We start from the raw sequence: 27,327 nt of genomic DNA, 5'->3' as shown, positions 1-27,327 counted from the left end.
TTGAACTCCTGAACTCAGGTGATACACCTGCCTCAGCCCTCCAAAGTTGTGGGATTACAGGAGCTACCGTGCCCAGCCCATCTCTCATTTTCTTTAGGAAAACCCCTTTTCAGCCTCAAATGACCAGAATGCATAATCTTGTTGTTTTGTATCTTCTCCTATCTTTCTCCATGCTTATATTTACCATCTGGATCTTTATAGTGGATACGTACATATAGGCACTTAAATGTAGATTGATACTTGTCTCATGCTTTTTTGTTAAATCTGATGCAATCATTTTGCATATATTTCCTTCATCTTCTTTTTTGAGATGGAGTCTAGCTCTCACCCAGGCTGGAATGCAGTGGTGCAATCTCAGCTCACTGCAACCTCTGCCTCCCAGGTTCAAGTGATTCTTCTGCCTCAGCCTCTCTCTAGTAGCTGGAATTACAGGCACATGCCACCACGCCCAACTAATTTTTGTATTTTTAGTAGAGATGGGGTTTCACCATGTTGGTCAGGCTGGTCCTGAAATCCTGACCTCAAGTGATCCACCCACCTTGGCCTCCCAACATGCTGGGGTTGCAGGCGTGAGCAACTGCACCTGGCCTATTTTATTTTTTGTTGAGACACGGTCTCACTGTGTTACCCAGTCTTGAGTGCAGTGGTGCAATCTTGGCTCACTGCAACGTCTGCCTCCTAGGGTCAAATGATTCTCCCACCTCAACCTCCTGAGTAGCTGGGACCACAGGTGTGCACCACCATGCCCAGCTAATTTTTTGTATTTTTAGTAGAAATGGGGTTTCTCCATGTTGCCCAGGCTGGTCTTGAACTCCTGTCCTCAGTGATATGTTTGCCTCAGCCTCCGAAAGTGCTGGGATTTAGGCATGAGCCACCATGCCTGGCCTAATATATTTATGTATTTTTAAATAGAGATGCGGGTCTCTGTAGGTTGCCTAGCTGGTCTCAAACTCCTGGGCTCAGAGGATCCTCCTGCCTTGGCCTCCCAAAGTGCTGGGATTACAGGCATGAGCCAGCATGCTTGGCTCTCAGTTTCTTTTATTTATATTTTCTCCTGAGTCAACTGGTAGAGACTGAAGTATTTTTACTCAATTTATTCAACTAGTGGTAGATTTTAGCCTTTTGCCCTGAGGTTTTTGAGCATCTGCAAGAAATATATGCCACATTTGTATCCCATGCCTAAAATTGCTGGTAGGAAAAACATATATATTTTTTTCTTATAGAGATGGGGGTCTCACTATGTTGGCCAGGTTGGTCTTGAGCTCCTGACCTCAAGTGATCCTACCATTTCAGCCTCCCAAAGTGCTGGGATTACAGGCGTAAGCCACCAAGCCCGGCTTGAAAATCATATTTTGTAGTAGGATATATTGAATCCAAGATGTTGGTTTTATTATAGCAAGTGATAAGGAAGCATTTGTCGTGGACTCTGGGTGAGAGAGGTGCCTCCTGGGAGAAGAGGAACCGAAACCAATGCTAAAACTGGGTTTAGAATCCAAATCTAGACTACCCATATCCTTTGGACTTCCCAGCCTGAAAAATGAGCAAAAATTTGTTCTTGAACTATTAACGTTTCTGGAGTGATTGGTAGAAAAAAGAATGGAACTGCCCTGGAGTAAAGAAAAGAATTGTTTTTATCTTCCCATTCTTGTATGAACTGTCCCTTGGAGTAATCAAGTAGCAGAACCCAGCTAATAAGTGAAAGGAGGAAGTTATGATAGAATTAGACTAGGGAGTGGCAACCTTTTTCTTCAAAGGTCCAGATAGTAAGTATCTTAGGTTTTATAAGTGATACAGTGTTTGTAGCAACTACTGAACTTACAAATGGGTGTGGTCATGTTCCAGTAAAGCTTTGTTTTAAAAAGCAGGTGACAGGGCAGGCACAGTGGCACAGCTACTTGGGAGGCTGAGGTGGGAGGATCCTTTAGCTCAGGAGTTCGAGACCAGCCTGTGCAGCATAATAAGACCACTGTCTTTAAAAAAAAAAAAAAAAAAAAAAAAAAAAGGGCAAGTGGTATGGACTGTTCAGAGTTGACTTCTGAATTAGGCTCTCTCTATTGTATAGAGCCTAACAATTATAACTGTTTTTACTTGTTAGCTTTAATAATTCTAGGGAGTTTATTAAACATAGTCTGTGTGTCATCTGGTATAGATGCTTACTGGGATTTAAATCCTAAATTTATCGGTTCTGTACTGATTCTAAATGGATTGTATGGTTGGTGGATATAGCTTTAGGATATGTAGATTTTCTTGGTGATTTTTTTTTTTAATAGATGTGGGGTCTCACTATGTTGCCCATGTTAGTCTCAAACTTCTGGGCTCAAGCAATCCTCTTGCCTCAGCCTCCCAAAGTGCTGAGATTATAGTCATGAGCCACCGTGCCCCACCTGTGATGATTCAGTTCTTAGTCTCAGGTCTCAGGTCCATTAAGTAGTATCACTGACAATAGTGAATAAACTAATACTAGTCTCAAGGGTTTTTTGTTGTTGTTGTTATTTTGCACATCACACTGTCTTATTGTCAAGGTTTTAATGCAGAAAATAGTATACTCATAACATTAAAATACTCATGTTTGCTTGCTATTAGAATAAAAGTGAAAATTTTAAATATTTTTACTGTATGTATCCTTACTCCATTTGTAAACTTGAGTAGACTGTACTTTCAAAACTTGTTCAAGACAGATGTGAGATACAAGGTATCTACTTGCATATGCACACAGTCATCAGCTAGTAATTGCTAAATGTCTCCTCCTTCTTCCTCAATTGTAGCCAGTTAAAAATACTTTAAAAATACAGTTTGAAAGATTGCTTTGTCTGAAAGATAAATATAAGTTGACAGATTTTGTATTTCTCTTCTTGCTACCCCTTAGGAAGTATTTGAAAAGGAGCAGTCCATCTGTGCTGCAGAGGAACAGCCAGCAGAAGATGGGGTAAAAACTTGGGTTTCCGAACCTATCTTTCCTAGTGAAAGAAATATTTTATTTACTTCTCCAGTTGACTTATATTGCTCTGGGAGAGTAACTCAGTTTAGCCATTTCCACCTAAAAATTACTGTAACCTTCAATTGAATATCTATTGCTATAACTTACAAGTGTGACATGTTATGATTTACAGCAGGGGGAAACTAACAAGAACAGGACAAAAGGAGGATGGCAACAGAAGAGTAAAGGACCCAAGAAAACTGCTAAATCAAAAAAAAAGAAACCTTTAAAAAAAAAACCTACACCTGTGCTGTTACCACAGTCAAAGCAACAGAAACAAAAGCAGGCAAATGGAGTTGTTGGGAATGTAAGTTTATTATTATCGTTATTATCATTGAGCTAAAATATACAAACACTAAAATGATCAAATCTTATGTGTACAGCTTCAAAAGTTTTGCATATTTATGCACCCGTGATACCCTAGAAAGCTCCTTTGTGCCCTTCTCAATGAGCCCTCCACCCATCTCCCCATCTCTCTACCTCCCACTATTCTGTCTGTAATCGCCATAGATTAGTTTTGCCTATTCTTAAAGGTCATGTAAGTGTCATATTTTATGTATGACTCCTTTCATTCAGCGTTATGTTCATGATAATACCTCTGTATTTGTAGCAGTAGTTAATTCTGTGTTTGTGTGTGTGTATATGTGTATAGTATTTCATTGTATGAATATACCACATTTATCTGTTTTGTGGTTGTTGGACATTTGGGTTGTCTGTAGTTCTTAATCTAATATGAATAAAGGGTGCTATGCTTATTCTTATACATGGCATTTTGTGGACAGTCATTTTCCACCTAGCAGTGGAATTGCTGGATTATAAAGTAGGTGCATGCTTAACTCATTAAAAGAGCCTATTTTCCAAAGTTGTACCATTTTATGCTCCTACCACAACATACGTGAGTCTTTTGTTCTACATACTCACCAATACTTGGTTTTACCAGTCTTTTAGCCATTTGGTAGATCTGTAGTGATATCTCTTCATGTGATTTTTGTTTGCATTTACCTGATGACTAATGATGTTGAACACCTTTTCATGTGCTTGCTGGCTATTTGGATAACTTCTTTTTCTATTCGGTTGTTTGTCTTGTTACTGAATTTGTAGGAATTCTGTATATATTCTGGGTAAGAGTCCCTACATTTTTACTCTCTTATTGGTAGCTTCTAATGGTTCTTATTTTAATGAGGTCAATTTCATTAGTCTTTTTTTTTCATCAATGAGGTCATTTTTCATCAATGGCTAATGCTTCTGTGTCTTAAAAATTAAGACATCCTGACTACTCCAGAGTCAGGGAGGTATTTTTCTGTTTTCTTCTGGAAACATTACCTTAGTTGATAAAACTATCTTGAATTAACTTTTCATGAATGGTGCAAGGTAGGGGGTATGAACCACTTACACCATCACCATTCATTGAAAAGGTCATTCTTTCCTCAGTAAATTGTAATGGCACTTCGTTGTAAAACAGATGACACTGAGCCCAACAAGGCTGCTGCGGCCTGTCTCCTCTCTGGGCAGGGCATCTCTGAAAAAAAGGCAGCAGCCCCAGTCAGGGAATTATAGATAAAACCCCACCTCCCTGGGACAGAGCACCTCGGGGAAGGGGCAGTTGTGGGTACAGCTTCAGCAGACTTAAACATCCCTACCTGGCAGCTCTGAAGAGAACAGCGGATCTACCAGCACAGCATTCAAGCTCTGATAAGGGACAGACTGCCTCCTCAAGTGGGTCCCTGACCCCCATGTACCCTGACTGGGAGACATCTCCTACAACAGACACCTCGTACAGGAGAGCTCTGGCTGGCATCTGGCGGGTGCCCCTCTGGGACAAAGCTTCCAGAGGAAGGAACAGGCAGCAATCTTTGCTGGTCTGCAGCCTCCGCTGGTGATATCCAGGCAGACAGGGTCTGGAGCAGACCTCCAGCAAACTCCAGCAGACCTGCAGCAAAGGGGCCTGACTGTTAGAAGGAAAACTAACAGATTGAAAGGAATAGTATCAACATCAACAAAAAGGATGTCTACTCAAGAGACTCCATCCGAAGGTCACTGACTTCAAAGACCAAAGGTAGATAAATCCATGCAGATGGGGAGAAATCAGCCCCAAAAGGCTGAAAATTCCAAAAACCAGAATGCCTCTTCTCTAAAGGATCACAACTCCTTGCCAGCAAGGGAACAAAACTGGATGGAGAATGAGTGTGATGAACTGACAGAAGTAGGTTTCAGAAGGTGGATAATAACAAACTCCTTCTAGCTAAAGGAGCATGTTCTAACCCAATGCAAGGAAGCTAAGAACCTTGAAAAAAGGTTAGACGAATTGCTAACTAGAATAACCAGTTTAGAGAAGAACATAAGTTATGTGATGGAGCTGAAAAACACAGCACGAGTGAAACATTCACAAGTCCCAGTAGCCAAATTGATCAAGCAGAAGAAAGGATATCAGATTGAAGATCAACTCGATGAAATAAAGCGAGAAAACAAGATTAGAGAAGAAAGAGTGAAACGAACAAAGCCTGCAAGAAGTATGGGACTCTGTGAAAAGACCAAATCTGTTTTTGACTGGTGTACCTGAAAGTGACGGGGAGAATGAAACCAAGTTGGAAGATACTCTTCAGGACATTATCCAGGAGAACTTCCCCAACCTAGTGAGGCAGGCCAACATTCAAATTCAGGAAATACAGAGACCACCACGAAGATACTCCTTGAGAAGAGCAACCCTAAGACACATAATCATCAGATTCACCAAGGTTAAAATGAAGGAAAAAATATTAAGAGGAGCCAGAGAGAAAGATCGGGTTACCCACAAAGGGAAGCCCATCAGACTAACAGCAGATCTCTCGGCAGAAACCCTACAAGCCAGAAGAGAGAGTGGGGCCCAATGTTCAACATCCTTAAAGAAAAGAATTTTCAACCCAGAATTTCATATCTAGCCAAACTAAGCTTCATAAGCGATGGAGAAATAAAATCCTTTACAGACAAGGAAATGCGGAGAGATTTTGTCACCACCAGACCTGCCCTACAAGAGCTCCTGAAGGAAGCACTAAACATGGAAAGTAACTACTGGTACCAGCCACTGCAAAAACATACCAAATTGTAAAGCCCAAATCGACAGAATACACATTCTCCTTAGCACCACGTCACACTTATTCCAAAATTGACTGCATAATTGGAAGTAAAACACTCCTCAGCAAATGCAGAAGAACGGAAATCATGACAAACAGTCTCTTAGACCACAGCGCAATCAAATTAGAACTCAGGATTAAGAAACTTGCTCAGAACTGCAAAACTACATGGAAACTGAACAACCTGCTCCTGAATGACTACTGGGTAAATAATGAAATGAAGGCAGAAACAAAGATGTTCTTTGAAACCGATGAGAACAAAGACACAATATACCAGAATCTCTGGGACACATTTGAAGCAGTGTGTAGAGGGAAATTTATAGCACTAAATGCCCACAAGAGAAAGCAGGAAAGATCTAAAATTGACACCCTAACATCACAAAAGAACTAGAGAAGCAAGAGCAAACAAATTCAAAAGCTAGCAGAAGACAAGAAACTAAGAGCAGAACTGAAGGAGATAGAAACACAAAAAACTCATCAAAAAAATCAATGAATCTGGGAGCTAGTTTTTTGAAAAGATCAACAGAATAGATAGACCATTAGCCAGACTAATAAAGAAGAAAAGAGAGAAGAATAAAAAAGATGCAATAAAAAAATGATAAAGGGGATATCACCACTGATCCCACAGAAATACAAACTACCATCAGAGAATACTATAAATGCCTCTACACAAATAAACAAGAAAATCTAGAAGAAATGGTTAAATTCCTGAACACATACACCCTCCCAAGACTAAACCAGGAGGAAGTCAAATTCCTGACTAGATCAATAATAATCTCTGAAATTGAGGCAGCAATTAATAGCCTACCAACCAAAAAAAGTCCACGATCAGATAGTTTCACGGCCGAATTCTACCAGAGGTACAAAGAGGAGCTGATACCATTCCTTCTGAAACTATTCCAAACAATAGAAAAAGAGGAAATCCTCCCTAACTCATTTTATGAGGCCAGCATCATCCTGATACCAAAACCTGGCAGAGACACAACAAAAAAAGAAAATTTCAGGCCAATATCCCTGATGAACATTGATGTGAAAATCCTCAATAAAATACTGGCAAACCGAATCCAGCAGCACATCAGAAAGCTTATCCACCACCATCTAGTCGGCTTCATGCCTGGGATGCAAGGCTGGTTCAACATATGCAAATCAATAAATGTAATCCATCAGACAGAACCAATGACAAAAACCACATGATTATCTCAATAGATGCAGAAAAGGTCTTCGACAAAATGCAACAGCCCTTCATGCTAAAAACTCTCAATAAACTAGGCCTTGATGGAACATATCTCAAAATAAGAGCTATTTGTGACAAACCCACAGCCAGTATCATACTGAATGGGCAAAAACTGGAAGCCTTGTCTTTGAAAACCAGCACAAGACAAGGATGCCTTCTCTCACCACTCCTATTCAACATAGTATTGGAAGTTCTGGCCAGGGCAGTCAGGCAAGAGAAAGAAAGAGTATTCAGTTAGGAAAAGAGGAAGTCAAATTGTCTTTATTTGCAGATGACATGATTGTATATTTAGAAAACCCCATCGTCTCAGCCCAAAATCTCCTCAAGCTGATAAGCAACTTCAGCTAAGTCTCAGGATACAAAATCAATGTGCAAAAATCACAAGCATTCCTATACAACAATAACATACAAACAGAGAGCCAAGCCATCAGTGAATTCACATTCACAATTGCCACAAAGAGAATAAAATACCTAGGAATACAACTTACAAGGACCTCTTCAAGGGGAACTACAAACCACTGCTCAAGGAAATAAGAGAGGACACAAACAAATGGAAAACATTCCATGCTCATGGATAGGAAAAATCAATATTGTCAAAATGGCCACACTCCCCAAAGTAATTTATAGATTCAATGCTATCCCGATCAAGTTACCATTGACTTTCTTCACAGAATTGGAAAAAACTAAATTTCATGTGGAACCAAAGAAGAGCCCGCATAGCCAAGACAATCTTAAGCAAAAAGAACAAAGCTGGAGGCATCACGCTACCTGACTTCAAACTGTACTACAAGGCTACAGTAACCAAAACAGCATGGTACTTATACCAAAACAGATGTATAGACTAATAGAACAGAACAGAGGCCTCAGAAATAATGCCACACGTCTACAACCATCTGATCTTTGACAAACCTGTTAAAAACAAGCAATGGGGAAAGCATTCCCTATTTAATAAATGGTATTGGGAAAACTGGCTAGCCATATGCAGAAAGCAGGAACTGGATCCTTCCATACACCTAATACAAAAATTAACTCAACATGGATTAAAGACTTAAGACTTAAAACCATAAAAACCCTAGAAGAAAACCTAGGCAATACCACTCAGGACATAGGCATGGGCAAAGACTTCTTGACTAAAACACCAAAAGCAATGGCAACAAAAGCCAAAATAGACAAACGGAATCTGATTGAACTAAAGAGCTTCTGCACAGCAAAAAACAAAAAACAAAACAAACAAAAAAAAACAACAACCTATCATCAGAGTGAACAGGCAACCCACAGAATGGGAGAAAGTTTTTACAATCTATCCATCTGACACAGGGCCGATAGCCAGAATCTACAAAGAACGTAAACAGATTTACAAGAAAAAAACAACTCCATCAGAAAGTGGGCAAAGGATATGAACAGACACTTCTCAAAAGAAGACATTTATGCAGCCAACAAAAATATGAAGAGAAGCTCATCATCACTGGTCATTAGAGAAATGCAAATCGAAACCACATTGAGATACCATTTCACGCCAGTCAGAATGACAATCAGTAAAAAGGAAACAACAGATGCTGGAGGATGTGGAGAAATAGAAACGTTTTTACACTGTTGGTGGGAGTGTAAATTAGTTCAACCATTGTGGAAGACAGTGTGGCGATTCCTCAAGGGTCTAGAACTAGCAATATTTACCCAGCAATCCCATTACTGGGTATATACCCAAAGGATTATAAGTCATTCTACTATAAAGACACATACACACGTATGTTTATTGTGGCACTGTTTACAACAGCAAAGACTTGGAACCAACCCAAATGCCCATCAATGATAGACTAGATAAAGAAAATGTGGCACATACACACCATGGAATAGTATGCAGCCATAAAAAAGGATGAGTTCATGTCCTTTGCAGGGACAAGGATGGTGTTGGAAACCATCATTCTCAGCAAACTAACACAAGAACAGAAATCCACACACTGGCATGTTCTCACTCGTAAGTGTGAGTTGAACAATGAGAACACATGGACACGGAGGGGAACATCACACACTGGGGCCTGTCAGGTGGTGGTGGGCTAGGGGAGGGATTGCATTAATAGAAATGCCTAATGTAGATGATGGGTTGATGGGTACAGCAAACCACCGTGGCATGTGTGTACCTATGTAACCTGCACATTCTGCACATGTACCCTGGAACTTTAAGTATAATTTAAAAAGAAAACAACAGGTGATACTGTATATGATGTGTAGGTCTGTTTATGGACTGTCCTGTTCATTCTATTGATTATTTGTCTATTCTTATGCCAGTGCCATACAGTTTTAATTGTAGCTTTATGTTAAGTCTCAAAATATGTAGTGTAAGTGCTCCAACTGTTTTACTGATCAAAATTTTCCTGATCAAAATTTTCCTGTTTTAATTCCTTTACATTTCCTGCCAGTTTTTAGAATAAGCTTAACAATTTCCCCCCGAAAAAGCTGCTGAAATTTACATTGGTATTGCACTGAATCCATGGTTCAATATGGGGAGAATTGACATGTTAACAATACTGAGTCTTGTTATTCATGATTGTGGTTTATCTTCATTAATTTGGATCTTCCCTAATTTTTCTCAGCAGTGTTTTGTAATTTCCAGTGGCAGAGGTATGGCACATCTTTCGTTAGATTTACCCCTATGTATTTGATCCTTTCTGATATCACCGTAAATGTCATTAAAATTTTTATTTGGTGTTTGTTGCTGGTGTATAGAAATAGTTGCTTCTAAATATTGACCTTGTATCAAAGAGTCTTAATGAATTGGCAATAATTCTAACCATTTGTAGATATTTTAATAAAGATTTTCTACATATACAGTGTTGCCATCTGTGAATAAAGACAGTTTTACTTTTTTCTTTTTAATCTTTATACCCTTTCTTCCTTTCTGCCTCACTGTGCTGACTAGAACTTTCAGTATAATATTTATTCAGAGTTATGATAGTAGAAACCTTATCTTATTGTTGGTCTTAGGAAGAAAGCAAACATTATTTTACCACTAAATGTGATGTTAGGTGTAAGTTTTTTGTAACTATTCTTTGTCAGGTTAAGGAAGTGTTTCCTTTTATTTCCAGTTTGCTGAGAATTTTTATCACTAGCAAATAGTGAATGTTATTAAAGGTTTTTTTTTGTTTGTTTGTTTGTTTTTCACTTTTTTCCTTTCTGTTGAATTAGATTGATGGATTTAAAAAATTTGAAACCATCCCTGCATTCCTGGAACAAATATCATTTGGCCATAACTTAGTATCCTTTTTTATATTTATCTGTATTTGACGGTATTTTCTTTGTATTGTCACATCTAATTTTAAGAGCAAATATTGGTTTGTCATTCTCTTTTTTTGTAATATCCTTGTCAGGTTTTGTATCAGATTTATGCTGGCGTTATTAATCAAGCTAGGAAGTATTCCCTTTTTTGCTCAGAAGAGTATGTGTAAGCTTCAATTTGTTTTTTCAGTCTGTGGAAGAATTCTCCAGGGAAACCATCTGGGCCTGGAGTTTTCAAAGGGAGTTTATTTGTGGAGTTTCTTTCTTTAATATATATTCTGCATTTTTCTTATTGATTTTAGCAAATTGTGTTTTTCAAGGAATTTGTCTATTTCCTCTTATTAAATTTGTTGGCATAACATTATTCATAATTTTCTTTTATTGTCTGTTGGATATAGTTATGCCTTTTTTGTTCATCATATTGGTAATTTTTATTGTTTCTTTTTTTTTTTCTTGATCATTCTTGCCTAGGGGTTTAATCAATTTTATTAACCTTTTCAAAGAACCAACTTTTAGTTTTAAGTTTCTTTTTCTATACCTCTCTCTGCTTTTTTTTGTTTGTTTGTTTTTTGAGACAGAGTCATACTCTGTTACTCAGGCAGTGGCTCACTGCAACCTCCGCCTGCCAAATTCAAGTGATTCTCCTGCCTCAGCCTCCCAAGTAGCTGAGATTACAGGCATGTGCTACCATGCTCAGCTAGGTTTTTTTTGTTTTTTTTTTTTGTTTTTTTGTTTGTATTTTTAGTAGAGATGGGGTTTCACCATGTTGGTCAGGCTGGTCTCAAACTCCTGGACTTAAATTATCCACCTGCCTCAGCCTCCCAAAGTGCTGGGATTACAGGCATGAGCCACCGTGTCCTGCCTATTTCTGCTTTCTTTGCATTTAATTTGCTGTTCTCTTTGATTCCTGAAGTGAGCTAGTATTTTGCTAGAGATACTGCCTTGCCTTACTGCATCATACCCTGCTAAAGAAAGTGATTCTATACTTCCAAAGAAGCACTTTTCCTTCCTTCCTTCCTTCCTTCCTTCCTTCCTTCCTTCCTTCCTTCCTTCCTTCCTTCCTTCCTTCCTTCCACCCGCCCTCCCTCCCTCCCTCCCTCCCTTTTTTGAGATAGGGTCTTGCTCTGCCACCCACACTGAAGTGCTGTGGCATGGTCACGGCTTACTGCAGCCTTAAACTCCTGGGCTCAAGTGATTCTCCCACCTCAACCTCCCAACTAGCTGGGACTACAAATGTGTACCATCATGCCTAGTGATATATATATAAAATATATATATATATATATATATATTTTTTTTTTTTTTTAAAGGGATCAGGTCTTGCTATGTTGCCTAGGCTGGTTTGAACTCTTGGCCTCAAGCAGTCCTCCTGCTTCTGCCTTCCAAAGTGCTAGGATTACATGCATTAGTCACTGTGGCTAGCCCCAACATTATACTTTTCTATAAACTACCTGTTTCCTTAAATAAAATATAATTGATGTTTTTGAAAGCAGAACCATCTTAGCCTTTGTGTTACTGGGCTTTACAAATAGAAATACTTTCATTTGACAAATTATGAAGAATGAATAAAATAACTAACAATAGACAGACTAGCCAGATACTAAACTCTTCAGTCTGACTCCCACATCTTTATAAGTAGGAATGTTTATAATTTTAAAAAATTATATATGAATAGTGAAATTGTCATCGAGTCAGTTTAGTTTTGTTGACAATAAGTTAACTTCAGGGATTCAGATTAATATGTGCTCATTGAGATACGCAGAATCTTTGTGTTTGCTTTTTCCTTTTAGGAAGCTGCAGTAAAGGAAGATGAAGAAGAAGTTTCAGATAAGGGCAGTGATTCTGAAGAAGAAGAAACCAATAGAGATTCCCAAAGTGAAAAAGATGATGGTAGTGACAGAGACTCTGATAGAGAGCAAGATGAAAAACAAAACAAAGATGATGAAGCAGTAAGCCTTATAGGTTTAAATAATTGGAATTATACCTCTGATGATAGCTTTGGGTTTTGTTGTTGTTGTTCATTTGTTTGCTTGCTCGCTTGCTTGCTTTAAATATTACCTGTATATTTTATAATTTTATTACTTTGAAAAACGTTTTTAAGGAATGGTAGTCAAGGTTATAAAGAAAAATGATTTCTAACAAGGATTGGAAATCCTCATTTTCTTAAATATTAAATTGTTAGGTGGTGTAGGACCTGGTTTTGAGGTTAGGTCAGTTGATCTCATAAGGGGATTTTCAGTGTTGGGGATATCTCTGGAAATATGAGTAGGGAAAGGTGTTTGTGAAATGGATAGTGCTTACTTGGAAGGCTGTGTCACGAGCTCCAGGTCATGTTTACTGTAGAGAAACAGTACTGTGGACCCTGATGTCAAGAGGTTGGTTAAGGGAAAAGCTAACTTTTGTAGAATACCACCTTGTTTCGTGGGTGTATATAAGATATATTAAGGACAGGGGAAGTCTTTAGAGAATTTATTAATATGGTGTGAAAGTACAGAGTATAGAAGAAAAATCTCATGGCATTAAGTTGCACATGATTTATGGGAGAATTATAGAGAAGAATGTGGTCCTTAGAGTCTCACTGCAAATAAACTGGCCATTTCCTTTAGGTTTTGTTAGCATTGTTCTTTTTGAGTGGCCATTGATCTAAAAGTAACACTGTAGTTTAGGAGATAAAAAGGGATTGCCTGAATAGCCTCAGAGGCAAACGAGAGGCCAAAAAAGGAGGAAGGAGGTAAAGGGCAAAGGATAAAAGTATAAGGGAGTACTAACACACTTGGCCTTGGGAATGGTAGAAAACAAAGACGACTACTGTTAGCATTTGCAGGACCTTGGCTGTTTTTGTACTTGGAGAATTAAATTGATTGCCAGGAAACTAAAATCTGTCAAATACCTTATATCCCTGGCCTGACTTTGAGAATTGACATATTCCTAAGTATATTAGGGTTAGTAGCAGTGACTCTTAGGGTGTTGACAGACTGATTTCTTCATATGACCAAAAATACATTCATTAAGTCAACAAATCATTATTTATTATCTGTCACATCCCAAGGCTATCTGAGATTAAAGAATTACAAAGCCAAATGTGAAACAGCTGCAGCTCTTGAATGATATGTAGGCTAATGGAGCAGGCAGATTTGTAAATAAATATTATAGTACATATGAAATTATACACATCTTATGCAAGGTACGTAAGGAGGGAGTGATCAGTTCAGTCCTGAGATAGAAGGGAATTTATGGGAGGCTTTACTCAGGAGTTCATACTTTGGGCTTTAGCTGGTCCTAAATAATAATGAGTAGTCAGAGAAAGGGAGAAACCAAAGTCTAAACAGGGTTTAGGAGGAGTAAAATAGTTTGGTAAGTTTAGAGAAGTATAGGTAGTTTGAAATGACTAGAATAAAAAGCACAAGGAGGGAGGCAGTGACAGGAGACCAAAGAGAGGCAGACTAGGGTCAGATAATTAACGGCTATGTAGTTGATACTACAGTGGTTTGATTTAATATATTTAAAAAGGCATTGTAAGGATGAGCAGGGAAATGATCAGATTTGTGGAACTGAACTTGTTGTAATCCTAAGTAGTTAATTAGCATTATCAGGAATAATACCTGGAAACTCCTCAAAGTGATAAAACACATACTAGATTTTAAATATTTTAATTTTTTTGTTTACTAGGAGTGGCAAGAATTACAACAAAGCATACAGCGAAAAGAGAGAGCTCTACTGGAAACCAAATCAAAAATAACACATCCTGTGTATAGCCTTTACTTTCCTGAGGTGAGTTATATACAGGCTAGTGTGTTCCTTATTCCATTCACTTTCTCCTCTGGGATTTGTCAGTTGACTTTTAGCCCTCTGTCGTGTATATTAGTTCATATGTGCTAAATGTGGTCTGTCCTGAAAGGCCACATTTTTAAAGGGAATATTACAATAGGTATTATACTTAGTGAACGTGTTGCTTATAAAAGAGATGGTTAGCTTCTTAAGTATTTCTGTGGTTTGCTGCTATCTTTTCTGTGCCCTAATTACTGAGTGTTGTGCATAATGGTGATTTCTTATTAGCAGATTAGGCAGTCTTCATCAGAAAAATGCGTACTTTGCCTTTGAATACTTAACTATTGTGAATCTCTCACCTCTGCCAAGTTTTAAATAGGATAAAAAAATACTTAAATTTTCCCTCTGAGGATCCTGCTGGCCACATGGAACCATTAGAATTGCTCTGACCCTGGTTATTGTTGTCCCAGTCCATGGAAATGTGTGAGCCCATGGCTGTGGGACCAACTGTGTTCTTGGCTCTAATAAATAAAGTTCCATAAGAGCTTGATCATGACTGAGCCCCAGGCTCAGAACAGGTCATTACAATGCTATTTGTTGCCTTGTCCTTGTTTACTTTGTAATTGCAGCCTGCTCAACTTTAGATCTCCTTGATAACCTGTGTTGTTCATCTTTCAAATTACCTTGGGATTCCATTGACATTTTGCATTAGAGTATAATTCTGTCTGGAGCAGAGGTCAAGAACTGGTTCCCTCAGTTCGGGAAACTGTTCCACAGACTACCTCACAGCTTTGCCACAGAACCTTCTGGTCACCACTTGTGTTTGGCAGGTGATTTCATGTATAAATCTACTTTCTGCTTGAGAATGTCAATCTAGAGTTTCTGGGGACTGCTTAAGGCAAATTCCTAAATAATTTGGCTCTCTTAGTAATAAATGAGTGGCTCTGCACAGACTGTTGTTTTGACTTGGAGAGAAGTCTGCCCAGGATTCCATCTTAATGCACATGCTGATCTTCTGGCATGTCCTGAGCTTTAGTCCATCTGTTAGGAGCATTTTGCCCATTGCAGAGGTAGCCTGCCAACACCAGGCATCCTGAAATGAAGCAAGTAAATTCCATTCATTGATTGGTGTAAAAAGTGCCATGGGGTGCTCAAAGCTGCCTAGTGTGTACCCATATAACAGACAGTTTCATTTTAGACCATGCTTAGTTAATAAGAGAAACATTCATTCACTCCCTCAGAACATTTGTTAGTGGCCAAATGCCACTAATGCACATTAGTGGCTCATGCCTGTGGTCCTAGGCTACTTGGGAAGCTGAGGTTGGAGGATCACTTGAGCCCAGGAGATTGAGGCTGCAGTGAGCTATGATTGTGCTACTGAATTCCAACTTGGATGACAGAGCGAGACCCTGTCTCAAAAAAAATAAGAATAATTTTTATCAGCAAAATGCCTTTTTCATATTTAATCTGCATCTGCATGGTAAACATTTAAGATCATTGTTTATCAGGTAAAATTTATTTAGGGCTGGGCTCAGTGGCTCACGCCTGTAATCCCAGCACTTTGTGGGGCTGAGGTGGGTGGGTGGATCACCTGAGGCCAGGAGTTTGAGACCAGCCTGGCCAACATGGCAAAACCCCGTCTCTACTAAAAATACAAAATTGGCCGGGCATGGTGGCACATTCCTGTAATCCCACCACTCAGGAGGCTGAGGCAGGAGAACCGCTTGAACCCAGGAGGTGGAGGTTACGGTGAGCCGAGATGGCACCATTGCACTCCATCCTGGGCAACAAGAGTGAAACTCTGTCTCAAAAAAACAAAAAATTAGTCGGCTGTGGTGGTAGGTGCCTGTAATCCCAGCTACTTAGGAGACTGAGGCAGGAGAATTGCTTGAACCTGGGAGGCGGAGGTTGCAGTGAGCCAAGATTGTGCCATTGCATTCCAGCCTTGGTGACAGAGCGAGACTCTGTCTCAAACAAAACAAAACAAATGAACAAACAAAATTTATTTAGGATCTTCCTAACCTCTTTATGTATCTACATTTCCATGTTTCTTACCTAAGTAACCTAACTACCAAACTACACACTTAGTAATATTTGACTTACATGTTAGTGAAATTCATCTATTGTATTTAATGTGTTAAGAATGGTTGGGAATCTCACACAAGAAAAATGGTTTTGTCTAAAGTGCAAACTCATAGAACATCTGTTTCACTTTTAACATATGCATCAGAGTCTAGGCACAAGTGTAGTGCCATTAACTGATATCCATTGGCTTTTTAATAAATTTTTTTTTTTTTTTTTTTTGAGCCAGTAGCTGGGTTTGCAGTCATTTGCCACCACGCCCAGCTGATTTTGTATTTTTGGTAGAGGCGGGGTTTCTCCGTGTTGGTCAGGCCGGTCTTGAACTCCTGACCTCAGGTGATCCACCCGCCTTGGCCTCCCAAAGTGCTGGGACTACAGGTGTGAGCCACCGTGGCTGGCCCTTAATATTGAGTGCATCTCATTGTAATTAAATAGGCTGAGAGGTTGCAGGGAAAGGCATTCTCTAAGTAGGGAGGTGAAGAAGTGCATAATCTTCAACATAATCCTGTGCTGCTTACATTCCCTACTTGTTGTGGTAATGATGTTTCTGACAAATGTCAAAATGACTTAAGTAAAAGAACTGTTATTGTACCTCATGTCACTAATAATCATAACTGCCATTTATTATACTGCATGTGCTAGGCTTTATAATATACATTTTTTATTTGTATTTTCTCAGATCATCTTTGCAACGTGGCCAGAAGTAGGCACTGATTGTTGAAAAGAAAATGAGATTTTAGGGAGGTGAAATAACCCAGGTTTCTGTGTCTTTAAAACAGATATTTTTAAACTGCAGTCTACAGGCAGATCTGGCTCCCTTCCTGTTTTTGTCAATGAGGCTTTATTGTAAATAAAGTTTTATTAGAATACAGCCACATTCATTTTTTTCATGCTGCAAGGGCAGATTTGAGTAGCCACAACAGAGGTGTTAATATTCCACTTTGAGGCTGTTATGTATTTACACACATAAGTTATATATACAAATATGCCTACGGTAGTAGTCCTAACCCTTGGTTTAAGCAGAATTTAATTTTCTTTTTAGCTGCTGCTCATGTCAACATGTACTTGTCATTTATTAGGCTTATTAATGTTGCAGTGCTTTATCTCCTAAGGTATTTAAACAGAAGAGTTTTTAGTTGTGCTTAGTATAGTAATGTTTGAAAGATAAACCAAATTTTAATCTATTTTTATAGTTAAAATAGAAAGTGCAGCAATTTTAGTTTAAAAACATAAATATGGGCCAGGTGTGGTGGCTCATGCCTGTAATCCTAGCACTTATGGGAGGCCTAAGTGGGAGGATTGCTTGAGCCCAGGAGTTCAAGACAGCCTGGGCAAAATAAATGAAATCCTGTTTCTATAAAAAATACAAAAGTTAGCCAGACATTGTGGTGCATGCCTGTAGTCTCAGCTACTCGGGAAACTGAGGTGGGAGGATTACTTGAGCCCCAGAGGCAGAGGTTGCAGTGAGGTGAGCTGAGATGGTGCCACTGCACTCCAGCCTGGGTGACAGAGTGAGACCCTGTCTCAACAAAAAACAAAACAAAAAACCCCCATGTTTTCTCAAAGAAACTGTTTCAGTAAGATGATATTTTAACCCATTTCAGACAATTGAGAATTTAGAATAGTCTAGTACTGTTTTGGTTAAATAAATATTTAGAACATCCTAGAGTTTATTTTGTTTTAAGCTGTAAAACATTTTTCTTTAAACCATCTTAGAAAGATACTTCCCTACCCAACTCTTAAACAGGTGTTACTAAGCAGATGACTAAATAGTTAACTGAAGTGTACTGTAATAGAGCAGTTGTTGCTGAATGCGCGGAGGTTTGGTGCTTTTAGACTTGGCCTTCTAAAATACATACATATATATTTATGTGTATATATATATATATTTTTTTGAGACAGAGTCTTGCTCTGTTGCCCAGGCTGGAATGCAGTGGTGCGATCTGGGCTCACTGCAAGCTCCGCCTCCCGGGTTCACGCCATTCTCCTGCCTCAGCCTTCCGAGTAGCTGGGACTACAGGCGCCTGCTACCATGCCTGGCTAATTTTTTGTATTTTCAGTAGTGACGGGGTTTCCCTGTGTTAGCCAGGATGGTCTCGATCTCCTTACCTCATGATCCATCCGTCTCGGACTCCCAAAGTGCTGGGATTGCAGGCGTGAGCCATTGCACCCTGCCTAAAATTTATGTATATATTTAATACTTTTCTGTCTCTTGTTCTCTGATTTTTCCTTGCTGTCATTGTGTACATTCTGATATTCTGGTGAATTTTTTTTTTTTAAACCCAGCTCTTTTTTCTGTTCCTAATTTTTTTGGAGTTCAGCTAGAAATGCCAAGTTTAGTACAATCATGGGCAGTGGAAAGTATAAATAGACTCTTATAATCTGAAATATCCTCTTAAAAGTATATAAAGTATTTAATGTATTGATTTTTGATTTGGCTGCCCAAGTTCCTTCCACTCCTACTTTGTGGCTTTTGCTTATTCTAGGTAAGATTACTAAGATTATTTGCTACATGCTGTTGTAATAGTTGTATATATTTAGAATAATGCTTGTTCCTTAAGGTTAGTCATGGGGTTTTTAATATGAAGGCCAATCAATAGGTTTCAAGGAGCTATTGAAATCCCCAAAATTGGATACGGAATGTTTTTAGGCAATGGCTCTACAAATGTTAAGAACAGCTTATTCTTTCAGTAAATGTTCATTTGAACACCTATTTTGTACCAAGCACTTTGTCAGTGCAGAGAATCTCTAAGATAAGAGAGGCCAAAATTGTGTTCTCTCTAGTTCTTTCTGATTATTTATACTCTTCTTCTTCTTTTCTTTCCAGGAAAAACAAGAATGGTGGTGGCTTTACATTGCAGATAGGAAGGAGCAGACATTAATATCTATGCCATATCATGTGTGTACACTGAAAGATACAGAGGAGGTAACTATCACACAACATGATTTCAGTATTTAACGAGGCACAGCTGTCACCATCATGCTGCTTCATATATCTTCATATATCTTTTTTTAAAAAAGCAGTTTATCATATTTAGCATATTGTATTCTGTTCGTTGACTGCATTTTGTAACTGTTCTCTGATGTTTTGGGGGTGAGCTCGTTGGAAATGTATCAATAATTGTTAAAGGTAGGCAACTTAGTCAATGTTTTAAAAACTTGTTCTTAGCTTGTTTTGGGAGTTTTCACTGTTAGTGTCTAAGAACATATGCCTTTCCTCCTCCTCTCCAGAATTTAGTAATAGGATTTTTGTTCTTATTGGATTAGTGTTAAGTATTAGATCTTTTGTCTTAAAAAATATAAGAACTGATGATGTGGATTTTTTGAGTGGAATTTTTGATTACATGATATTGTTCACTGTTAATGACATCAGTGAAGTAACATTGTGATGAACATATTTACCTTTGGGAACTGCATTTTTGTTTTTCTTGATTTTTTTTTTTTTATAGGAAGAAGGTTCTGTCTGCCTGTACTTGGTGGACAAAAGCTTTTCAAGATAGCCCTATGATGTTGATTTTTAGTACATATTTTTTAACCCTTTGTAATCAAGTGGTAAATGCATGAAATAGGTTAATAATAAATTTATAGAGGTTGAATTGATGGGCCAGAGGCTCTGTATGTTTGTAATTTTGATCTATATTGCTAGATATTTTATTTCTCTATAAAAAGAATGAATGTCTAAATATGCCTAATGCCTCTCAGCATGTCATACATTTTGAATATCATTGCTAGTTGGAAAGGTGAAAAATAGCATCTTAGATCTTTGGGTTTTTTTTTTTTTTTTAATTTTTTCCTCTGATCATTTTTTTGAGACAGGGTCTGGCTATGTCACCTAGGCTGGAGTGCAGTGGCATAGTCTTGGCTCACTGCAACCTCCGCCTCCCAGGCTCTCCCACCTCAGCCTCCCAAGTAGCTGGTACTACATACATGCACCACCATGCCTGGCTAATTTTTGTATTTTTTGTAGAGACGGGGTTTACCCATGTTGCCCAGGCTGGTTTCAAACTCCTGAGCTCAAGAGATCCGCCTGCTTTGGCCTCCCAAAGTGCTGGGATTACAGGCATGAGCCACTGTGCCTGGCCTCTCTGATCTTTTAAGTTTTAAAACCTATTGAAAAGTTACAAGCACAGTATCATGAAACCTCCCTAGATCCCCACCTATCTTCACCAGTTGTTTACATTTAGATGTTACTTGTTTTATCTTTCTCTCACTGTATGTGTACATACAAAACATGCACATGTGTGTGTGTTTTCCCCTGAACCATTTGAGGTACTTGTAGATACCATGACATGCCACCCCTAACTACTTGACATGTATCCCTTAAGAACCAGAGCCTTGGGCTGGGTGCGGTGGCTCACACCTGTAATTCCAGCACTTTGGGAGGCCAAGGTGGCCAGATCACTTGAGCCCAGGAATTCAAGAGCAGGCTGGGCAACATGGTGAGGCCCTGTCTCTTAAAAAACAAAAACAAAAACCAGGACCTTCTCCATAGGCCCACTACAATGATTATACTCAGGAAATTTAACATTGGTATGGCATAATTATCTAATATGCAGTCTGTATTCAAATTTCCTCAACAATTCCACTAATGTCTGTTACAGTTTTTGGTTTTATTTTTAAACTGAGGATCTAATCAAGGATCACACATTGTAGCTGGTGTGGCGACTCGTGCCTTTAGTCCCAGCCTAACTCAGGAGGCTGAGGCAGGAGAATCACTTGAGCCCATGAGGTTGAAGCTGCAATGAGCCATGATCATGCCCCTGTACTCAGCCTGGGCAACAGAGTGACCTGTCTCGAAAGAAAGAAAAAAAGACCTTTTTACATTGTATTTGGTTGTCATGCCTCTTTAGTGTTGAATACTTTCTTGTCCTTGTTCTTTTTTAATCTTTGCATGTCGCTGACATTTTTCAAGAATCCAGGCAAAGTGTTGTGTACAATATCATTTAATATGACTTTGTCTCGTTGGTTACTCTTTATTCATCTTCGTGTTTTTGGCAAGCAAGCTATGTTGGTGATGTACTTCTTACCGCATTATGTTAGAGGTACAGTATATGCCTCTGCCCTATGTTGGTGATATTAATTAAGGTTGCTCATTTAGCTGTGGTTTTTCTCTATTGTAAAGGTATTTTTCTCCCCCTCTAATCTATGGGGTGATATTTGGGCCCTGTGTGAATGTCCTATTCTCCAACATTGTTTTAGCCAGTCATTTTAAGCATATATTCATGATTCTTGTCTGAATCAATTTTTACTCTGCTTATTCCATTCAGTGTAGTTTTTATTTCTCTGAAGAGTGAAACTTAACTTTCAGTGTGTTTGAGTCATCTTTTTAATGTGTCTGTGGCCATTGTTCACTTTTCTTGAGTCTTAAAAAATTGGGATTTTTTTTTTTTAATGTTAAGAAATCAGCCCTTTGTGATATGTGTTACAAATATTTCTCCCCAGTTTGTTTTACTATTCTGGTTGTTTCTACCAGGCAGAAATATAAATACCTATTTGTTTATCCATTTTCTTATTTATTTTTTGTAGTATGATTTAAAGAGTTTTTTTTTTTTTTTTAATAATTTCTAGGTTTGTGTTATAGTTAGGCCAAACTGAGATTAATTTTTAAAAAAAGATTCCTTCATGATTTTTTCTAGTTTTTTTTAAAATTGGCATATTTTAATATTTAATCTTGACTATAAAATCTGGATTTTGGAGATTAGAGGCAGATCACCAGAGGTTAAAATGTCATTTAAAAAAAATTGTTCTTCTTTTGTCCAAGTGGAATAGAAACTTTTTAAAGGTTTGTTATTTGTATTTGAAGTTTATGATTTGATGGTAAGTAAAATATCTTCTTGACCTTTGGCATTGGGCATTTATTCTAGAAATAAGAAAATTTGGCAAGAAGTATCTCCTATCTAGTGAAGTCTGTTGTTTTATCCCAACATTTCATTTATGCTTTTATACCTACTTAATTTCTTCAAGGTGATAGCATAGAATTTGGTTGCTTTAAGTACTTTTTTCTTAAATTGTGGAGATACAAATTAACCTCATCAGTTCTGCATAATTTGATCTCCTCTTTGTGAGGTATTTATAATATGTAATACATTTCACTTTTCTTTATTATTGTTTATAAGGACTTCAGTAACATTTGTTTGGGCTTTCTGTATCATCTGCAGAAAAAACCTGGCTGTTAAATACTGTGGTCTAGGAATTTTAGGGAGTGAGCTGTTTCCTCCCCATAGTACAGATGTTTAAGTTCTGATTTTATCTTCTAGGTAGAGCTGAAGTTTCCCGCACCAGGCAAGCCTGGAAATTATCAGTATACTGTGTTTCTGAGATCAGACTCCTATATGGGTTTGGATCAGATTAAACCATTGAAGGTAAGAATAGTGACTCTTCAGTAAATAAGAGTTTTCTGTATACATGTTTAATATACTAGGAAAACAATTCTAGTTTTGAAATGTAGAGTTATGGAAGGAAAAAGAAATCATCTCTTGCTTTATATGTGATATACTTGATGGACTAGTCTTTCAATAATAAAGTTTTAGGTTTTAAGGAGTATAACAACTTAGAACATTGAATATAAATTACTTTAGGGATACATTTAATGTGTTGTAACTTTATAAGGCCTCAGCAAATGGGTTCTTTTTTCTTTAGAAAGGCACTTTTTTTTTTTTTAAACCACAGATTCTATTTGGAGTGTTTATTAATTTCTGAAACTAATTTATTTTTGTCATCTTACAGCATACACTTCTGTATCATTTGCAGCACACTTTGATCTTTGTTTACCAATTCACTTGAACTTTTTATACAAGGTGTCCTATTATATTAGAGAGATGGTGCTAAAAGTATTATTGCATTGTAAAGGGTAAAAGTAGCCCGTAAAGGCAAACCTTTTTTTCCATGAGGGTTCCATATTTTTTTTATTAACTGTAGAATTTTACGTCACAAGTCTAGCGACTGCAAAATATCTCAGATTTTTCTTCCTTAAAGCAGAAGGCTTCTGTTAAAATATGACTCAGTGTTCTTGCTCAAGAATCACAATTGTTTTATGCCACAGAAATACATTCATAAGTAGTATAACATATAGAATCAAAATATCAAACTGTATTAGAAATTTGATTACATTTACCTATGGTTAGATTTACTTGTTTTATTTCTGGGATGAATTGTCTATTCTAAATGAATGAGTTGAATTTAGAATTGTATCCATAGAAATCTATTTCTTTATAATTGCTATGGTCAAAGAAAACCTTTTGTTTACCAAGATTTCTTCCATTATTTCTCCCCAAATTTCTGATGTCTACATTTAATTCTTCTTTCTAGTTGGAAGTTCATGAGGCTAAGCCTGTGCCAGAAAATCACCCACAGTGGGATACAGCAATAGAAGGGGATGAAGACCAGGAGGACAGTGAGGGCTTTGAAGATAGCTTTGAGGAAGAAGAGGAGGAAGAGGAAGATGATGACTAAGTAGTACTCTGAACGGACCACAGTGTTTGCACATATTTGCAATTTTTTGCTGTTTTGGAAGTGTATAATAAACCAGAGACAGTACAGAACTGATGTTGAGGGAGGTGTAGTTTTTTTTACTCTAGAAATGGGTGCATAATATAACTAGGCAGTGGTGCCTTGGTACAACCTGAAAAATGTTAAGGCTTATTGAAACCTTTCAAGTATGGGATGGTGCATTTATTTCATCTGCAAATGATAATAAATCCTTTGTTATTATAACTGTCCAAAAGTGTGGGCTATGTATTATCAGTCTGTGGTCCCAGTAAAAGTAAAGATGCAGGAAACACAGTCTATAAATGAGCGACTTTTCTTTGTTCAGCTTTAGTTTTAGCAAACACCACAAATATGTTTTAAGTAACATTGCTCAAGTTTATAATCTCTTGATAAGCTCTATTATTGACATTTTGCAGTGATACAAGACTGTAACAGCTCCATTCATAGATTTAAACTTTTATTTTTACTTATCTTGGTCATAAGTTGTCATTCTCTCACATTCCACATGATATAGAGGGCTACATTTTGGAATTTTCTTAATTGTCCAGTTATCGGACAGATTATAAAAATGGCTTTTAATGGCTTAAAACATTTCTAAACCTGTATCTTAGCAGATCAGTGCAGGATCTAATTCTTTTGATAAGCTGTAGCTCTAAAGTGATAGTGGGACCATATGTTTTCTGATATTGGTGGCTTATGTTATTAAACCTTTTATTAAAAAGGTTCACTTTAAAAGCTGAACTACATCCTTAGTTTTCAGTCTACCTGACTCTATCAGGAGCTTTTTAAGGAAAGTAAGTATAACATGCAAAGGAAGCTTTTTTTGTATTCATTTTGGACTCCTGTCAATAAAAATAGAAGTTTGTTGACTCATTTTATGTTTCAATGGTGTGTGTCTTTTTACTGTCAGGGCATAAATAGGGCAATCCATTTCTTTATTTTTCAACTAAAAATTGAATAGTATTGTACATTACTGCTAAAGTGACTGCTATTTCTGTATAGTATAGAAAAACCCAGGAGTAAGAGGGATTTCCCCTTGTAGTACAGCTGGAAAGATAGTGCTTGTAAAGAGTAGAGATGTATACATGATGAATCATTGAGGGAGGGTGGATATTTTTATTCCTAGATGTGGAGGAAGCATAAGTCTGTAGTATTATAAAACTGATTATAATAATCCTTTCCCATCAAAATTTCCATAGGTCAAAATATTGTTGGAATACTACAATTTGCAACCTTGTTTACTTAAAAGGTTGCCACTTTCAGTGCAGAATTACCACTGGTATCTTATTACTGCAGTAGTTGGAAATAAAAATTGAAAATTACCAAAACCATGAATGGTTTTTTTGGTTCTAAATTTAGGATGTAATATTTTCTATCAAATGGTCAAAGCAGTTTTTTTCACTATAACCTCAATCACCAGTTTAGTGAGACCCTTTCTTGGCAGGCAGGAGGCAGTGTCACTGAGGATTTTTTTCATTTACTTCATTGAACAAGTAAGAGGGTGGGTTTAATTTTCAAATCAGGTTCTGCTGTGAAGCACTAGTGTCTTGAGGCAGCTACTGATTACTTAAGTGTGGTGGCGGGGTGAGCCAGCTGGTGTCAAGTGAAAGGAGGGATTAGAGAAAACAGGTGTGGCACAAAGGCAAGGAAATAGAGCAGACAAGACACAACAATGTGTAGAATGCATATTTCCTAGTTTTCTTGAAAGATTTCAAGAAAAGTCTGTTTTTTCTAGTGGCTACTTTGCCTTAAAGAGGCTTTGTAAGTTCATTCACACAGCTGGCTTCTCTCTGGGTTTAAGATTCTGGAGAGGAGGGTAACCTAGTAACTCACCACAGTGCTTAAAAAACCACCATCACCAGAAAATTCCAATAGTTGGTTTTCCTTTTCTCTTTGTGTGATGTGTATGTACTTCCCAACTAAGTAAAATAAAATTTCCTCTAGTGAGTACTTTAGGTAACCTCTTTCCATATGGCAGTAGTGAAAGAACTGAGCCTTCAGTTGATAGTTCTTATCTGTCCAGCGAGTCGCTGAAATCCACATCCCTTTGTTTTTCCTCTGGAATGAGAATAGCAAACTATGTATCCTAGTTTGCATTTAATCTAATGGAAACTTGAGTGAAGTTTCAGTGTTCTTCCTATAAAAAAACTGACACGTTGTCAACAGTTGATGAGCCTATAGATGATACAGTGTATAGGAAGTGAAATTGAAAGTTACTTAAATTATGTGATATTTTTCTCTAATTGGTAAAGTACCTATTAAAATACAGCTGTTCATGAGGAGACTTAGTTACCACAATTAAAAGTGTAGCAGTTGTGATTTTTAGCATTATAATATTTGATTGAGGCCCTGAGGTGTTAATATGTCAATCTCAGAGTTAGATGTTCATGTCCTTTTTGAATTGTTTAAACATTTTTCATGAATTTTTTTTTTTTTTTTAAGTTAGGGAGCACATTGAGTGAAGTTCTCTGTGTAGAAAATACCTTCTGCTCTGCTTCTCCCAGCTTGCACTGAGGGCTGGAAAAGGACAGGCCTGTCCAGCTGTACTGTCCCACTGTGTGCGGGGAAGCTCAGGCTCTGGTGGAAGCAGGGGGGCGTAGATGTCAAACAACTGATGATGAAACAGGGAGGGAGAGATATAATAAGGCTCTCTAGGCATGTTATTTTTGACCACAAGTTTTGTTCAGTTTGCTTCAGCCAATCCAAACCATATACTAGTGTTCTGTAGTCACAATTCTTATTTCAAATGTAATTCAGCACCTTACATAATGTTTGAGGAGTTGTCATTCATCACATATTTACTGAGTTTCTATGTGCCAGGCTCTGTGATTGGATACTAGAGCTATCAAAAAAAAAAAAAAAAAAAGTTAAGAACTCACTTGCTGGTGTTAGATCAGGTAGATGAGTGGCAATCCATTTAAATCCATTTGCCTTGGCCATTGTGTGGAATGCTTTTTTTTTTTTTTTTTTGTCTACTGTAGGCAGAAGAATTATTTCTTTAGGGGCTATTTAATTTGCTGGTCTTTTTTTTTCTCTCTCTCTTTTTCTGCTTGAGATGGAGTCTCGCTCTGTCGTCCAGGCTGGAGGAGTGCAGTGGTGCAATCTCAGCTCACTGCAACCTCCGCCTCCCAGCTTCAAGCGATTCTTCTGCCTCAGCCTCCTGAGTAGCTGGGACTACAGGTGCGTGCCACCACACCAGCTAATTTTATGTTTAGTAGAGACGGGATTTTGCCATGTTGTCCAGGCTGGTCTCGAACTCCTGGCCTCAAGTGATCAGCCCTCCTCAGCCTCCCAAAGTGCTGGGATTACCTGCATGAGCCACTGTGCCCAGCCAGTTGGGTGTTTTTGGAAAAAAAAAAAAAAAGCAAATCATGATCCTTTGCTTTAAAATGTTT

The 27,327-nt window shown here is 37.9% G+C and overlaps 1 protein-coding gene across 1 annotated transcript in view; it reads left to right on the top strand.

Annotated features, from left to right (window-relative positions):
• Positions 1-24,167, top strand: part of SEC63 (SEC63 homolog, protein translocation regulator) — an 86,012-nt gene extending 61,845 nt beyond the window's left edge. The window contains exons 15-21 of the mRNA XM_038001057.2: positions 2,867-2,926; positions 3,111-3,284; positions 12,385-12,543; positions 14,264-14,365; positions 19,272-19,370; positions 22,702-22,806; positions 23,753-24,167. Coding sequence (XP_037856985.1) covers positions 2,867-2,926; positions 3,111-3,284; positions 12,385-12,543; positions 14,264-14,365; positions 19,272-19,370; positions 22,702-22,806; positions 23,753-23,896 — 843 coding nt within the window. The 3' untranslated portion in view covers positions 23,897-24,167. The remainder of the gene's footprint in view (positions 1-2,866; positions 2,927-3,110; positions 3,285-12,384; positions 12,544-14,263; positions 14,366-19,271; positions 19,371-22,701; positions 22,807-23,752) is intronic.
• Positions 24,168-27,327: the final 3,160 nt, after the last annotated feature.

Source organism: Chlorocebus sabaeus, chromosome 13, assembly GCF_047675955.1.
Source record: "Chlorocebus sabaeus isolate Y175 chromosome 13, mChlSab1.0.hap1, whole genome shotgun sequence".
Lineage (NCBI taxonomy): Eukaryota > Metazoa > Chordata > Mammalia > Primates > Cercopithecidae > Chlorocebus > Chlorocebus sabaeus.
The sequence above is the reverse complement of the archived record's forward strand: the minus strand, read 5'-3'. Positions and strand labels throughout refer to the sequence as shown.